Source organism: Ochotona curzoniae, unplaced genomic scaffold (assembly GCF_017591425.1).
Source record: "Ochotona curzoniae isolate NIBS_2020 unplaced genomic scaffold, NIBS_Ocur_1.0 contig_908, whole genome shotgun sequence".
In the NCBI taxonomy this organism is placed as follows: domain Eukaryota; kingdom Metazoa; phylum Chordata; class Mammalia; order Lagomorpha; family Ochotonidae; genus Ochotona; species Ochotona curzoniae.
Window position 1 is genome coordinate 28,552,199 of NW_024466607.1, and position 15,601 is coordinate 28,567,799.

General features: G+C 52.8%; 2 protein-coding genes across 3 annotated transcripts in view; one reads left to right on the forward strand and one right to left on the reverse strand.

Moving 5' to 3' along the window:
- The window catches only part of SLC25A26 (solute carrier family 25 member 26), a 101,439-nt gene extending 90,226 nt beyond the window's left edge, over window positions 1-11,213 (forward strand). For both annotated transcript variants that reach the window (XM_040994781.1, XM_040994782.1), the window contains 4 exons: window positions 4,195-4,259; window positions 5,152-5,225; window positions 8,935-9,085; window positions 10,440-11,213. In XM_040994781.1, the coding sequence (XP_040850715.1) occupies window positions 4,195-4,259; window positions 5,152-5,225; window positions 8,935-9,052 (257 nt within the window). In that variant the 3' untranslated portion in view covers window positions 9,053-9,085; window positions 10,440-11,213. The remainder of the gene's footprint in view (window positions 1-4,194; window positions 4,260-5,151; window positions 5,226-8,934; window positions 9,086-10,439) is intronic.
- Window positions 11,214-11,216: 3 nt separating this feature from the next.
- The window catches only part of LRIG1 (leucine rich repeats and immunoglobulin like domains 1), a 114,255-nt gene continuing 109,870 nt past the window's right edge, over window positions 11,217-15,601 (reverse strand). The window contains exons 13-18 of the mRNA XM_040994779.1: window positions 15,036-15,356; window positions 14,204-14,485; window positions 13,304-13,723; window positions 12,905-13,030; window positions 12,089-12,235; window positions 11,217-11,662 (exon numbers count right to left, since the gene is read on the reverse strand). Coding sequence (XP_040850713.1) covers window positions 11,352-11,662; window positions 12,089-12,235; window positions 12,905-13,030; window positions 13,304-13,723; window positions 14,204-14,485; window positions 15,036-15,356 — 1,607 coding nt within the window. The 3' untranslated portion in view covers window positions 11,217-11,351. The remainder of the gene's footprint in view (window positions 11,663-12,088; window positions 12,236-12,904; window positions 13,031-13,303; window positions 13,724-14,203; window positions 14,486-15,035; window positions 15,357-15,601) is intronic.

A 15,601-nucleotide genomic window follows, 5' to 3' on the forward strand; every position in this document is an offset into this window, starting at 1 on the left:
CCACACTTCTAAGTGCGGGCTAGGTGCGTGACAAGATTGGCAAGTCTCATGTGCTCTCTAGGGAGGAAGGAGACAAGACCTTGTGCACAATGGGGTCCTGTGGTATGGTGTCAGCCATTGCTGTGACAGGGCCAGTGCTCAGCCACCTGTACACCCGGACACCTTGAACCACCCATACCCAGGAAGGAAAGCTCTTAGGACAACTCACTCATATTCTCATGTGTTCTGAAAGACTCAGAGTAATGAAGTTACTGGGCACAATGGTCTGCTCTAATAGGCTATAGATAGAAGAAGTCTCCATTATAGTTCTCTTTTTTTTTTCAGCTGAGCTTCACTTGTTAGTGAAAGTGTTTGCCCAATGTCTGCAAAAAATAGGTGGTCAGTAGAAACTATATATTTTTGGCAAGTGACAGATACATGGTTTCTGTCCCTTTTTTGTAGTTTCATGTGTTACAAATGTTGATCCTGAAGAAAAAGGTTCCTGTTTTAAAACATTTCTGAAGGATAAACATCATTTGAAAATGCTCCAGATGGTGAAAAAGCAGTGTTACTCTCAGAGTTGCTCGCAGCACCGTGTGTGACACGCACAGAGTCACGAGCACGCCTTGCATCATGTGCAGCCCCCTCCTCGCTCCCCTGCTGCCCTCTGCTTGGGCCAAGGTGCTGAGAAAGCTCACCCCTAAGGCAGCACCCAGAGTTCTCATGCCCATGTGCGGTTCCAAGGGTGCGTTGGCCACATCGTCACCCCAGGGCGCTTCTCCAGGCCCTCCAAAGGACACTTCCTTCCCTGTGCCTGTGTCATCAGCACCTTGGCACAGATCTCCAGAGTGTCTCTGGAGATGGGAGGTGTTGATGGCTGGTCATGCTTAGAAATGCTCTTGGCTTCTGGTCAGGGGTTAAACCTGGGGAAAAGGACTTTGCCAACTTCCTCAATTCAGGTTAATTTCCAGACTTAAACCCTGAAAACCTTAGCGGAGTCTGCATAGTTAGCACTTCCGCTACTATCATGACACTTCTGTTTTAACAGTGCCAGTTAATAAGTGCCTTGTTAAAGTCTGTAGGAAAGAAGAACAGGAGGGGAGTAACTTCACCCTCCCCCGGGGCTCGAAAGTCTGAAATAGGGTGAAGGATTATTTAGGGTGCAAATGAAAAAGCCCAGCTTGGCGTTAAGAATACACTGGGCAGTGGCATTCCTGTCAGGAAGTGTGGCTGCTTCTGGGGTGCCTCTGTGCCGCCTGCGTGCAAGAGGGGTGCCAAGGTGTCCCCCATTCCTCTAGCACTGCTTGGGATCCTGGAGTCCGGAGGAACAGGCACGGCGGGCGGCACTGCATTGGCGCTCCAGAGCTGAGCCCTTGTTGCCCCAGGAAGTGGGAGGTGTAGTCTGGTCTCCCAGATTGTGGGCCTGGAAAGCAGCTGGCCTGACAGTCAGTGGAGACCTTCGGCAGCCCGCCACCCGTAGTTGCTACACCGAGTCATTTCCTGTCTCCCATGTTAGTGTGTTCTTTGTATTTATGACCAGTAGCTTACAGCTCCCTGAGGGCAAATGTGGAAAATAAGCGCATTGTAACTGCAAGTCCAGGGCTGACAAGTTACTCTAGTTCCTCATCTTCACAAACCCTTCTTGGAGCCATTAAAAAAAAAAAAAAGATGGACTGATTGATTTGAGAGTAGAGGGCTTGTTCACTTCCTGAGTGGCTGTATGGCACAGGCCAGGTGAAAGCACAGAACCTGGAGCTCTACCCAGGTCTCCCACATGGGTGCCAGGGCCCTCATCAGCTACTTCCCCAGGGGCGTTGTCGGGGCGGATTGGCAGCAGAGCAATAGCCAAGACTCACTGAGGCTCATAAGGGATGTTTGTGTTGCACAGTGTGGCTCAGCCTGCTGTGCCAAAGCCTGGCCCCCTTCCTACAGCCTTATGGAGAGCATTGCATGGTCTCTGAACTCAAGAAATCCTTGTGTTTGAAGAGACTCAGGTTGACTTATTAGTTAGTAACTTACATAAAACATAGTTTCCGTCATGGCTAGTAAAATTAGGGGCCTGTTTAAGCATATGTGCTTCTGTCCTTAGCCTTTTTTGCTGGTACTTTCATGAAACCTAAATCTGTAAGAGAATAGTGGCAGACACTCAAAGGTAAACTTTTACTCATGGTCGAGAGGACTTTGATTAGTTTTCAAATGTATTAGATGTCCTCTATCAACCATTAGGTCTGTTGAATTTGTGGACGTAGTTTACACGCATTTTCAAGCAGGTGATCCAGTGTTAACAACCAGATAGATGTGAATTTGCCTTTCTTCGAAGCTACGTCAGAGTCATCACAGAGTGGAAAGTCCAAACATGCAGAACTGGGCTCCATTCTGACCATGTGGCCTGGGCATAAGTTAATCAGTAAGACAGCAAACGTTAATTCTAGAGAAAACAGTCACTGAAGGAAGCACCCACAGATGCCAGCTTCAGCCCCTCCTTCCTAGAAGATGTTGAAATTTTTACTTTGCAAGTACTACAGACACCTGTCCAGGGTGCTCGGTAAGCAGCTTCGAATGCCCACTGGGTGTCCTGGTTAGAGATGAAGGAGAGTCAGTCACGAGTTCTCCCTGTCGAGAGCAGAACTGCTTACTCTGCGCAGTGCTGTGAACCCAGTGGAATTTGAGACATTTGGCATGGACTCCCCCACTGCCTGTACTCTGGATCTGTCGTCTTTGTGTATGTGAGAAAGCTGAGGTCACTAGAAAACCAGTGGTCAGGAGCCCCGGCCTGGGGCTTAGTGTCGGTCTGCAGTCCTGTGCTAAGCTGCCGCTCGGGAAGGAGCGGTTTGTGCACCTGCAGGCTTGCTGTCCCGGGGCATGTGGGAATGAGGATCTGTCTGATGAGATCCATTCACAGGAGAGGGAGGATTCTACCTGAGGCTGGCCAGCCGGAGCAGCTTTGTTCTTTCTGGCCAGACCCTGTTGGATCTGCTGCCAGTAGAGTAAACAAAACCAAATACCTGATGTTTAGAGTAGGACGCTTGAGATATTACTAGGTTGTTGCTTTTTTCTTTCCAAGGATTCTTTTTAAAGATGGATGTGAACCTTTCCTGGGTCCTTTCCTATAACTGAAATGATACTTACTCTTGTAGGGCACATTATTTAGTCTATAAAAGTTAGAAGAGTAGGTTTTCAGGGCCAGGGCCATGAAATTTTAAAAATTTAGCAGGTAATCTCAGGTAAGATTTGAAGTTAGAACAAAGTGTTTGCTGTTTTATAAATTTATACTCCAAAATTGGTTAAAACAAGGTGATTCTAATACACATGTTAATACACATGGCTCGGTCCAAGGTGAACTTCAGGGGAAACTAGAACTGGCACACGGGAAGTGGGTGAGGTGCGCCTTTGAGAAAGCCAGCAGTCACTTGTCCGTGCCCGGCCCTCGGAGGGAGGGCAGCCTGCGCGCTCTCCGGGCTCCACTCAGCCCCCGGAGCCTGGATGGCCTTGGGGTTGAAAAGGTAGCTTTGTGCTGTGTTACATAAAACATGGACGCCACACGCTGTGGTTTACATGAACAAAAAAGGTCTTTCAATTTTTTCCGTAGTTATCAACCCTATTTTTAAAGGACAGTTGGCAATGACGGCATGTAGATACAGAGAAGTAAAGGGAACGTGAGGAAGGAGGGAGGCGCGGAGAAGGCCCGTGGAAGATAGCTCAAAAGTGAGAATAACGCGAACTGTCCCATCAAAAGGAGCCTGTGACCTCTGGGCAGTTTTCCTGGGGTAACCGGGAGAACCCAGCCCTTTCTCACACACACCCTGTGGTGCTCGGGACTCCATGCAGTCAGCTATGCACAGAGCAGAAGTGTTGCAGTCCTCTTGCAGGGAAAGCACAGTGATCCCCAGAATGGCAGGGACTGGCTGAGGACTCTGGGGCTGGGTGCCACCCACAGGCGTGTCCCATAAAAGCCAGTCCATGGAAAAGCCAGATAGATGATAGGGCCTCGTGTTTCTCCCTGAGAGGGTCAAGGTTACACTGCACCTCTTACATTTGGAGCTCTCCTTCATTGTCAGAGATGCAGCGAGGGGCAGAGTGCATCAAGCAAGCAGTTCCTGGATCAGGCAGGTAGATGTAAAGAAGTGATTGGGCCACTTAGGAGTTACAAATGAAAATAAAATGTTAGCATCCAGTGAACAGGCTCTCACTTGACTGTTGGGTCTCCATACACAGGTGCGTGCGCAGCCGCAGTCACCACACCCCTGGATGTGGCAAAGACACGGATCATGTTGGCAAAGGTAAGGGGTAACGCCATGGCATGTGGGCGCAGTGGACAGTTTGTGTGTTGCATTGGGACTTGAGGATGCTCTAGGAGCTACAGTGTCGGAGCCCCTGGCTGGGACAGCACCTTGTGCCTCCTACCGAGCCATTAATACAACTGACACTGACAGAACAGTGCCCCTCTCATGCCATGCCCACAACTTTGGCATCTGGCCTCTCTCAGTCCACTTTCACCTAGCTTCCGTGTGCACACAGGGCAGCGGGGGCCTCTGCCTTGTGATAATATTCAGAGTATTTTGTTGTAGTTTGGGGGGGTGGAGGTAAGAGCTCTGAGGATCAGAGTTTGATGAGCTTCATGCCATCTGCAAGACATCCAAAAACAGATGCCAGAAGAGATACATTTTATTAATGATCATAAAGAAAAATAGTTGAAAAGCTGGAAAGTTCAAAGAATGCCATACACATAACTCTCTGGACTGAACCAGAGAAAGGGCGGAGTCCGGGCAGAATTCCCGTGCGCAGGGTAGTAGACGGAAGAGCGTCAGCCATTTCAAATTGCACATGGCTCTTTCTTCAGTGTTCATTACCGAGGCGAGCGTCCTAGTGTCCCCTCTATGTAGATGGCTCTCTTCATCCTCAGGGCGTCCCATGCTACTTGCAGCCTTTGGCCTGGGTAGTAGTTAGACGCAGCTGAGTTCCGTCAAGCAGCTTCTCCGGGAGCCGGGGGCCAGGTCTCTGCTAGCCACACATCTGAAGGCGAACTCTGCTGGGCAAGCGAGACACGATCGAGTCTCAAGGTGCCCCAAAGTCCACCTGGAACCATGTCCCAGGCGGGGGTGCTGGGGACCCGGCTTGCTCATGGGGAGTTTGGCAAGGTAACAGCTGCCCCTTTGCTGTCTCCTTCTGCAGGCTGGCTCCAGCATGGCCACTGGGAATGTGCTCTCTGCCCTGCACGGTGTCTGGCGGTCCCAGGGCGTGGCAGGGTAAGAAGCCATGGAAATGTTCACCCGTCTGTCCTCTTGTGCCTGCCTGCCTCTTCCTCCTGGGCCTGACACCGGATGAGCATGTCTGCTGCTTTCCTGTGCATATGTTCTCATCCAGTCTCTGTGCTGTCTGCAGTGTTACATTTGCAGTTGCATGTATGAGAGGGTGGGGCTCAGCCAGATGGAGTGTTCTGGGCCAGCCATCAGCATCCTGGGCCATCCTGAAGTTGGAAGGCAGTCACATATCTAGGCTGCAGCACTGACAAGCAAGACCTGGGTTACATAGTACAGCAATGCCAGTAAGTGAAGATGGCACTGGTCGAAGAAGGCCTTGCCGGTTTGATACTTGTGTTAGTAACAGCTTACAGCGTGCTGGGGCACGGGGCTCCTCGGCTGCAGGTCATTTGAGAAGTATTATTTAGTGGTGTTAATCAAGTGTCACCAACTTGTAGCTTCTAGGCCTGAAAACACTGTCAGTTATTCCTCCATTGCTTTAGCAGAGCTGCCTCTGGGAGCACTGAGCAGAGAGCTGTGTGTGAGAGCCAGCGGTAGCTGCCACAGTGCTCCGGAGGCCAGCGGGGCAGCACCAGCTCCTGCTCCCAGGGTAGAGCGAGCCGTTCTCGAGGCTCTTCATGCACACAGTGATTTTAATTCAGCTGTTTGTTGTTCCAGGGAACACGTGGCAGGTAGCAGAGGGCCCAGGCGTGGTTCTGACAGGAGAATAGCTCGAGCTTTCTGTAAGAATTCTCCGTGAAGGGAGGGACAAGAATGGCTCATGTGGCACAGCTCTGCTGGCTCCTGCTGCTTGCCTGAGGAGCAGCACAGTTCTGAGGCCAGGACCGGGTCTTGCAGAGCTGGCCAGTGGAGTCGAGCAAGGGCAAGGGAAGGGCAGGCTAGTAGCTGGCAGGCCCTGCCCTGATGGATGGCCCATGCCTTGAGAGGAGTCCGAGCTGGCACGTTCTGCCTCCAGACCCACACTGACCAGAGAACAAGGGGCTTGGAAGAACTTGAGTGGCAGGTTCAAGGTCGATGCGTGTTTCCTGTGATGCCTGGGCCATGTACAGCTGGTGGCAGTGGCAGCTTTTTAGATCATAAAGTCAAACTGCCACGTGTCAGCCTTATCTTCCAGTCGTGGTAGGCTGTGTGGCAGCTATTTGTCAAAGCTCTGTGGTTGGCTCAGCCTGACAGGGCGGGATAGGGTCTTGGCGTGTCTGCCTCTCTGGAAAAAGCATTGTTGAGATAGCTAACCCTGCAAAGGCCTGTAGGGAAGGATCTATTGTGATTAAAAACAAGTCTTCCCAGCTCAGTTGTGGTGCATCCTTGACTCCTGAAAGCACTTAGCATCAGGGTTAGAGGCCTCTCAGTGCTGGCTCCATGCTGTTACGCCTGAGCAGGGCATTAGCGTTTTTTTGTTTCCTGAAAGTCTTGGGCTATACTTGATGAGTGCAATGTAATGCCTGGCTAAGCATTCTAGGCAGCCAAGGCTGCCACTTAAAATCCAATGAGTTTTAATTAGCCCCCTCATTAATGTGATAAAAGGTAACAGTCTGACAGTAAGACAGTAATGGAAAAACCAGAGGAAGTCCTGCTCCCATGTGGAGAGGAGCTGCTCTGAGCTGTGGTCCCAGGCGTCCCAGCCCTCCTGACCCTCGGCTGCCTCCTGTTTGGCTTCTAGGCCCAAAGCCAGAGTGGCCTCCCCGCTCGCTGAGCACTCAGAGCTTACTGCTCTGCAAGTGTTGCAGCTGGTCCCTTCTCCCAACCGTGCCCCTCGTGGTAAATCCCAGGGGTGACCACTTTTCTACCCAATCCATGTTCTGGCCAGAAATAGGTGCTCCTGGGCACTTTGCTCAATACAAGCACTATGTGGTCATTTGCCCGAGTGGCTGCAGAGCAGATGGAAACCGTGTCAGTCTGGGCTTGCTTCCTCCTGCTGCCCTTGTGACAGTCTACTGGCCTTTGATTCTGCAGACTCTGCCACGAGGTCCCACTCAGTGCTCAGCCCGATGCTTAGTGCTTAGAACATTCTCAGTTGATCCGAAGTCACAGGGACGCAGCCCTGCCCCACTGAGAAGTCTGTCTTTGGACTTGCTTGCTCACTTTGCAAGTGACTGAGGCTGTAATTACCTGCTTGGATTCAGTTGTCATCTAGGGAAACCATAACGGCCTCCATCTGCCCTGCCCAAGAGCTCAGCGAAACCTTGGCTTTTAGAAATGCGACTGGTCCTACAGGCAGGTGAGTTTTGTGGCTCAGCTCAGCTCCTGCTGCCTGCCTTTTACGCTCCTGTTGGACAGGGGCAAGGACCTCCAACTGGTTTTCAGACCAGATCAAAGCAGGGGCCTCAAAGCAGTCATGTTTGACTTTAGCCTTCAGTACCCTCTTCATACAAGAGCAGTCGGCAAGACGCTGAGCTGAGCAATTTTTTATTATTATGGAACTTTTGATGGTTGCTTTTTAGATCGGAAAAAGAGGCTTTCCATTCTGTAGGAGAGATGTATATTGGAAACGTGCTCAGAGGGCACAAGAGCGGCATGGGCACTCTGCCCTCTGCGGGGTCGCTCTGCACAGGCACGCAGTGACCTGGGCTGGGATGGAGGCAGGCAAGGGCCAGGGCCTCTGCCAGCCAGGAGCTGAGGCTGCTGCATGGGTGGCAGGACCCAGGTACATGAGCCCACTGTTTCTCGCAGGGGCTGCATCAGCAGGAAGCTGGGATCCAGAAGTGGCAAGATGTGTTGCCCTGGAGACCATGATATGGGCTGGGGATCACCTAACTGGCATCTCAGGGCAAGTGCCTGCCGTGGCTCTTACACTTCACATGTAGTTTTCACTGGGTGATTTAAAGGCTGGATATCTCCTCCTAAGGGCAAACCATTGGGATGCTCCTATTTGGGACAGCCTGTTTGTTTCAGACATGTAGTCATAGCGCACATGGGGCTGGAGGCCTTGTTGTCATGGCTGCTTTGTATAGTCTAACATATTGGTGTCTCTGGGGGCCTCATCCTTGTCAGCTGCCCCATCTTGCCCCGCCAGCTTTCCACTGCTTCCTGACGACCAGACGTGTGTCATTTGTAGTCTCGGCTCCGCAGTGCAGCAGAGAACTTCTCTGAACGCCTCTATGCATGGTTTGGATCCTGTCTGCAAGTGTGAGCGTGTGCCCAGTGACACTCTGTGGTGGGCTGAGCCTAGGTGTCAGTGCTGTTCCCTCCCCTCCGGTGGCCCTGTCACCCTACAGTGCTTAAACAGGCCAGGAAAAGGAACAGGCAATCCATGGAGACTGGGCGCTGTATTGTGGGAGCGCAGAGTTGGCCATGAACCATCCCCGTCCCACTCAGGACCACATGGGCCCTTGGGGGGCGGGGCCTGGCCTGGCCTAGGATTTAGCCCTCGGGCTCCTTTTTATGAAGACCATGTTTCTTAGCAGAGAAGAGCCTACATATTTTCCAAGGCAACTATTTGACAGAGTGTGTATGTCCTTAACTCAGAGTGTTAACAAGTGAGCTGTTTGGTCTGTAGCCATTTAGCCAACAAACAGCTGGTCTCAAACATCAACAAGTCTCCTTAGGAATGTAATTTAGTGCCCTTCTAAAAAGAAAAACATTTTCAGTGCTTTGTGTGGGCATACTGAGCACAGGAAGTTAAGTTACACAAGCTGTGGGTGTTAGAAGTTGCCCTTTCTGTACACACATGTCCTGAACTCTTCTCTGTTCCCAGGTTATTTGCAGGCATCCTCCCTCGCATGACAGCCATAAGCCTGGGCGGCTTCATCTTCCTGGGGACTTACGACCAGACGCGCAGCCTGCTGGGAGAAGTTGGCAGGAAGACCCCGTGAAGAAGAGCCACTCCTGAGAAGGGAGCCTGCCAGGTGAGTAGCCGGTGGCTTGGCCACCTGACCTCCACAGTTCTAGGGCCCCTTTGTTGAGCCTGCAGTGCTGAGCAGCTATCGGCTGCAGGCTCCCTGGCAGGCAGTCGAGAGAGGCAGCTGGCTCTGTGGCGCTGCCTTGAACAGTTTCCTCTGGCCCCCTTTAATAAACAAGCTGGGTAGTGCCAAGGCCAGTCCCTTCTGAGCGTCCATCTGCTCTTTTTCATTTTGGGTACCACAGGCTGGATTCAGCAGAAGACAAGATGCTTCTAATTTAAACAAAAAGGCTAGCTTGGCAAAAAGAAGTAGATTTGGGGCCAAAGTTGCCATGTGTTTCTTCCTTGGGTTAATTCCCCTCACTGGAGGGGCCCAGCTTTGTTGCAGTACAGGTGTGCGGCAGGCATGTGGCTGGACAGGAAGCCTGCTGCTCTGAATTACCTTCAGATTTCACCCAGAAAAGCATGCGACTGTATCATAGAGGAGGGACCCAGGGTGCCGAGCGGTGAGTGACGGGAGGTGAGCAGCTGCCAAGGGCCTGGGGTCTCCATCCTGGAGGGAAGGTAGGCCAGCTCACACTGTGCTCCCCAAGCGTTGAGCCCTATGTTCATGCAGCTTTGGGGTTGCACAGCCTGCCAGACAGGCTCCATGTGGAGAGGGGCGCACAGCTAAATTTCAGGAATGCAGCTGTGTCTGGGTTTTTTTCCCCATTTTGGGGGAAAAAGGGATACTTTATGGCATGATAGCTGAGTTTGTAAGAAATACCCGTATGTAAAAACGACTCCTGCCACATACGTAACATTTATAAATGAACCTTTATTAAAGACACTTCAATGCCATTTGTTAGACACTTCAATATTTTACATGTTTTGCAATGTACATTGTACCAAAATTTCTATAAATAAATAACTTTGTACATAAAAGTAATACTTCCTCTTTCACATTGCCTCTCAGAAGCAGCAGATTCACGTATTTTGTGGAAGTAACATTATTATGTAGCTGTTAACTACAGTTCTCGATGTGCTTACCTTTTGAAACAGTGATGACATCTGGCAGTAAGATAAGTATTTTGTCCCCTCTTTTAGCATCGAAGCTAAAGGCACTTGCTTTCTGAGTGTTAAGGACCTTGTTCCAATGTAGTTTTCACTGATTTATAATACACTGGCACTCACAAGATGGTTAGCAACAGATCTCCAAAGTGCAAATATACCCAGAACCGAGGTCAAGGGCTAAATCTTGTACAGTCGGAGCCCAGTTCCACCTGCTGAGGGAATCGTGGGCAGAGGCCTGCTCTGGATCCTCAGTAGAAATAGCAAGCCCTGAAAAGTAAGAACTGTTTCCTTTTTCATTCTATTGGCAGAACTGAAAATCCACAGGAACCAACGCCAGCAGCCTGGGAGCCAGCCTCTAAAACACCTGCCGGGCGCATCTGTTAGGACGAACTTCCCTGTCTGACCAGCTGCCCGTGACAGGTCAGCCGCTGTCCTTGTGCTCCGTCAAGAACGAACTGGAAACCTGAAGAGCCAAAGTGCCTGTCCGCGAGGTGAGCGCCCCACAGCTCTGACTGCCGAGCAGCCACGTGCAACACAAACGCAAGCTTCCCCTCCTCCCGCCCCACCCGCTCCTGGAACAAAGGTGGTTTTAGCCGCTAAATTCCAGCCACGCATTAAGGCACCAAAACTTGTCCCTCACCCTCTCCAACATTAAACAGCAACCTGATAGGAAAAATAATAGTGTCAAAACTGTGTAATTTTTTTGTTAACCATGCACTAAAGGTTAAAATAGCCTCTGTAAAAGATATAATATATATGAAATCTCTGAAAACTCTTATGTACAATGGTATCAAATACTTTTTTCTGCCATTTGTACACAAGTAGCCTCTCGCATGCTACCTCTGGCAGTCTGTTCAGCCATGGAGCCTCCATGCGGAAGCTGCACCTCTGTACAGCGCAGACACTTGCAGCCACGCTTCCTCACAGGCTCCTCCCTCTGCCGGAGTCCTGCCATGGCCAGAGCTGAGGTAGACCAAGCCTAGCTTCTCGGCCCCCTGTGTTTCCCAGGGAGCTGTCCTGTGCGTGGCAAGGCCTCGAGTCACAGGCCTGGGGGACATGCCCGCAGGGAACCATCAAGTGCCGGGCTGGCTCCCGGGGGCTGCACACGGCCTGTGCTCGGCGGCGTCCGCTTCACACAACCTGGCTGACATCCCAGAAAGATCCTCCAGGTGAGAAGAGGCAGGTCAGAGCCTCCGGCCGCTCGGCTGCCCCGTACCCAGCTAGCGGCCGCTGGCAGTACAAAGGTTACCTTTCCCGCCCAGAGGTGCTGCTGGCTGCTGTGTGGTTGTGGGCATTCTGTCGTGGTTGCTGGGGTACAAGGACCCCCTGCAGTCGATGTGGGATCCATCTGCAGTCCCACCACCCGGAGGATGAGGAGAATGTTCTCGGTCACTCTGGCTGGGCTCCGGGCTGCTCAATGTACTTGGCTGCGTAGCATCCCTGGCCACAGGCTGATACTGCAAGGCCTGGTCCTTGGAATAACTGTCCCCCGCAGAGCTGCAGTCACTGCACAAGACTGTTCCGCCGTGGTCTGAAGGACAGAGCCAAAGACTGGTGAGAACCATGGCCGCTGCTCTCCACCCCCACAGCACGGCCTGGGGCATCAGCCGTCTACCCTGCTCTCCCAAAGGATGCTGTCAAAAACAGGACAGGACAGCGGCACTGAGATGACGAGGTTGCTGGTGTGCCCAGAATGGACGGCAGGATAACATTAAATCAGGTGCCGCACTCTTCTCAACTACTCACAATATTCAATGCTTGCTGCTAAGGAAAGTGCCGTTCGGGCTTTCCACACCAGCACAGACCATTCTGCACTTGACCTAGACCCAGGTTAGAGTTGCTTGTGTGCACACTGAACACCACCCAGTTCTGAGGCAGGCAGAGGGCAGTGAGGCATCTTCCTCCAGGAAGGGAGCCCAACCCCATGCTCATCTCCACAAGCAGCAGCCCCACATACCCTTCGCAGGCAGGCCGGGAGGGCCATCTGCTTTCTCCAGCGTCTTCCACGGTTCTTTACTGTACACAGCACAGAGCTGGGGCTGCCTGCACGCGACGCCGTGACCATGCACCTCAGGGAAGAGGCCTGGATCTCTCGGACAAACACCTGCAAGAGATCCCCACCAGGTGAGAAGGAACGGGCAGGGCCTCCAGCATCGTCTCTTTCACAAATGTGCTTTCTGGAAGAGCAGACTGCTGTGACAGCTGAGGGGATGGCATGTTTTTCAAGCCGCCCTTCTCATAAGGAACAACCCTGGGAGCGCCAGACAAGTACCCAGGCATTCCGTGCCCGAGTCCTGAGGGCTCCTGGCTGCTGCCCCCCAGGCTCGTTCCTCAGTATCCCCAGAAGCTGTTCCCTGGGCTCCTAGGGATACCCCCACACTTAGGCAAGCTTTTATCTGTAAGAAACCCTATCTGTAATCTGTGTGCATCCTCCATCAGCACCCAGTACAGTGTGAATGCCAAACAGCTTTGACAGTGTACCATTCGGGCACTGAAGACACTTCATGTTGGACTTCACTACTTGTACTTGGCTGAGCCTGCACACACAGGGAGTTGGCCTCTTGACCTGGCACCGTTAGGTGAGGCAACCCTCCCTTCTTCTGCCTGGAAGACACTACACCAAATGCAGTGACTTCCCAAGTGACAGGACCGTAAAGCTCTGCAGGCCTTACAAAGATGAGGGCCAAAAGACAACAAAGAAGCCTTGGGTCACGCAGCCTCCTGGACTGGCCTGGGCCAGGAGCCACAGGGAACTCTGGGGACATGGCCTCACCATTGCTTTCGATGTGTCCGTTGGCCTGGTGGCCACCCTCGGTTCTGACCAGAGTTTCCTGCCGGTCTGAAAGGGTCCCCTGAGAAGAGAGGTAGCTTGGGACATCTGGTGGCACGATGGTTTCATCTGCAGGGAAACAGGACAATGCAACATGAGGGGAATGTGGCAAGAAACGCACGCACGTATTCACCATCTGGGTCTGAAATGCATCCTCCCTGTCAAGGCTGTGTGGACAGGACACACAAGGGCCCTTCTGGAAGCAGCAGGCTGCAGAGCTCAGCGTGCAGTGTGGAGGGTGTGCTCAGCTTCCTGGAATGATGGCCTGGAGTTCTCCAGAGCCCTGGTAACACTGCCACGTTCTGTGCTGTAGCAACATCCCCGCTCGCTCCTCCCACAGACCTGTGTTGGTGACGCTGTACTCCTCGCTCTTCTTCCTCGTCTGGTAGATGATGCACACCCAGACCAGTGACGTCAGCACAATGCTGCACACCACCGCGATGGTGAAGATGCCCACGGTGGTCCCGTCTTTCCTGCAGCCAGGGGTGGGCAGGATGCTCAGCTGGCTGTGGGCGCGCTCCGTGCCCAGCGCATTGGACATCTCGCAGGTGTAGCGGCCTGCATCCTCAGCCACCACGTTCTGCACAACTAGCAGCTGGTTGCCCGGGGTGAAGTGGTGGCGCTCGGTCAGGCTCAGCGGCTGGTCTCCCTTGAGCCAGGTGATGCGGGGCGGGGGACTCCCGGTGGCTTTACACTGGAAGGCCACGGTTTCTCCCACAGATACCACACGGTCTTCCAAGGGCACTGCCAAGGATGGAGTCTCTGCAGGAAATGAGAACATGCTGTTACCACGGGAGACCCATCCTTGGGGCCCCCATCACAGACAGTGGACTCCCAAGACAGCGCTGTGGACTTGTTCTTAACCAAGGGCACACCCAGCCTGCCTGATGTAGCAGGCAAGGCATATTTAGATGTCGCAGGCCTGAGTCTTACAAAGACTCCTGAATCACTGACAGCTGCCAATTTTCTTTAAAATCAAATGGAACCACTTGTTCCAGAAACACTTTAGCAAGCCAAGACTCAAAAGCAGCCGCCAGTACAGTGAGTGGGTCCCCACACTCCACCGGGCAACAGAAGCTTAACCAAGAGAAGGATCTAATACCTGCAACTTCCCTCCCCACACACACCATTCATTCCCTCTCTCCATGTCTGTCAGTCTGCCTGTGTGTGTCTCTCTCTCTCTCTCTCTCTCTCTCTCTCTCACACACACACACACAAACACACAGTTATCAGTGGCCAAACCTAGGACAGTGAGCGTGGCGTTAGCAGAAATGGAGCCGGCCAAGTTCTGGGCAGTACAGCTGTAAACCCCCATGTCATCTATTTTCACATCGGTGATGAAAAACACATCATCGTCGGGCATGACGTGCATGCGTCGCTCGCGAGCTGCAGGGAAGTCTGTGCCCCCATCCTTCTGCCAGGCTATCTGTGGGTTAGGGTGGCCGGTGGCAGCACATTCGAGGCGGGCCATGGTGCCAGTGCGGATGGCGATGTCATAGGGCATTTTGGTGAATGATGGAAATACTGCAAAACACAGGTGTAGGGTAAGGTGTGGCTGAGGCTGACACAAAGCCAGGGACACGTCTGGACTCAGAACTCCCACTCCCACTGCACTGGGCATCAGTCTACGCCCTCTGCACCACTAGCGCCATCGTTTGCCTGGGGACCCCACTACCACCACTGAGTGCAGGGCAGGAGGAGAGAAACTGCCCCGCTCCTCTGCCTTAGCGCAGGCCTGCGACTTCCCTGAGAGCACAGTATGCCAAGAGGCAAGGATGTGCACCCCAATCACGTGGGAAGCCCCCAGGTCCTGGACACCAGCATGTCCATGGCTGCTGGCCAGGCTGCCATGGCAGGCACTCCACACATGCTAGCAATGATGTCCCCCATGGAGAGCCACCCAGGACACCCCAACAGACAAAGGGGCCCAGCAGGCCAACAATGACATGCTCTTCCCTCCTCCTACCCAAACACAGCCCAGAAGCTGGCTGTCACAATGTCCCTGCTTTCCACAACCTTCCCAGCACAGGAAAAGGAACACGCTTTAAAGGAATTCTGCACTGGACAGCCATACCATTGACGGTGAGCCTGGCCTTGTGCGAGTAGGTGGAGCCGAAGTGGTTGGTAATGACACACTGGTAGCGGCCCTCGTGCCCGAAAGTGACATGGCGGAGGTGCAGGATGGTGGTGTACTCCATCACTTCCCCGTCCTGTGCGCGCACGTGGGCAAAGTTCTCCATGTCCGCGTTGGCCAAAACCTCATTGTCCTTCTTCCACGCAAAGGTCATCGGCGAGCTGCTGCTGCTGGCAGCCGAGCACGTGAACCGGATGTCTTTGCCCACCACGGCCATGGTGGTCTCTGGTTGGGTGATGATCTGTGGCTTTGGGAAGTCATCTGGGGAGACAAGAGCCAGCCATTAGTCACCTGCAACCTTACAATCACACAGGCACCAGCTGGTGTTCAAGCTGACAGTGCCTGCACACCATCAGCTCCTCCCGGGGCTGTGGTAGTCAGACAACGCGCAGTTCTGAGGTCTCCTCTGTGATCAGCTGCAGGTCTAACCCACCAGCTCTCAATTCTGTAACTCCAGTTTCCTGCACATGACTGCAACCAGCCTGATCTGCTGCTTGTTTTCACAT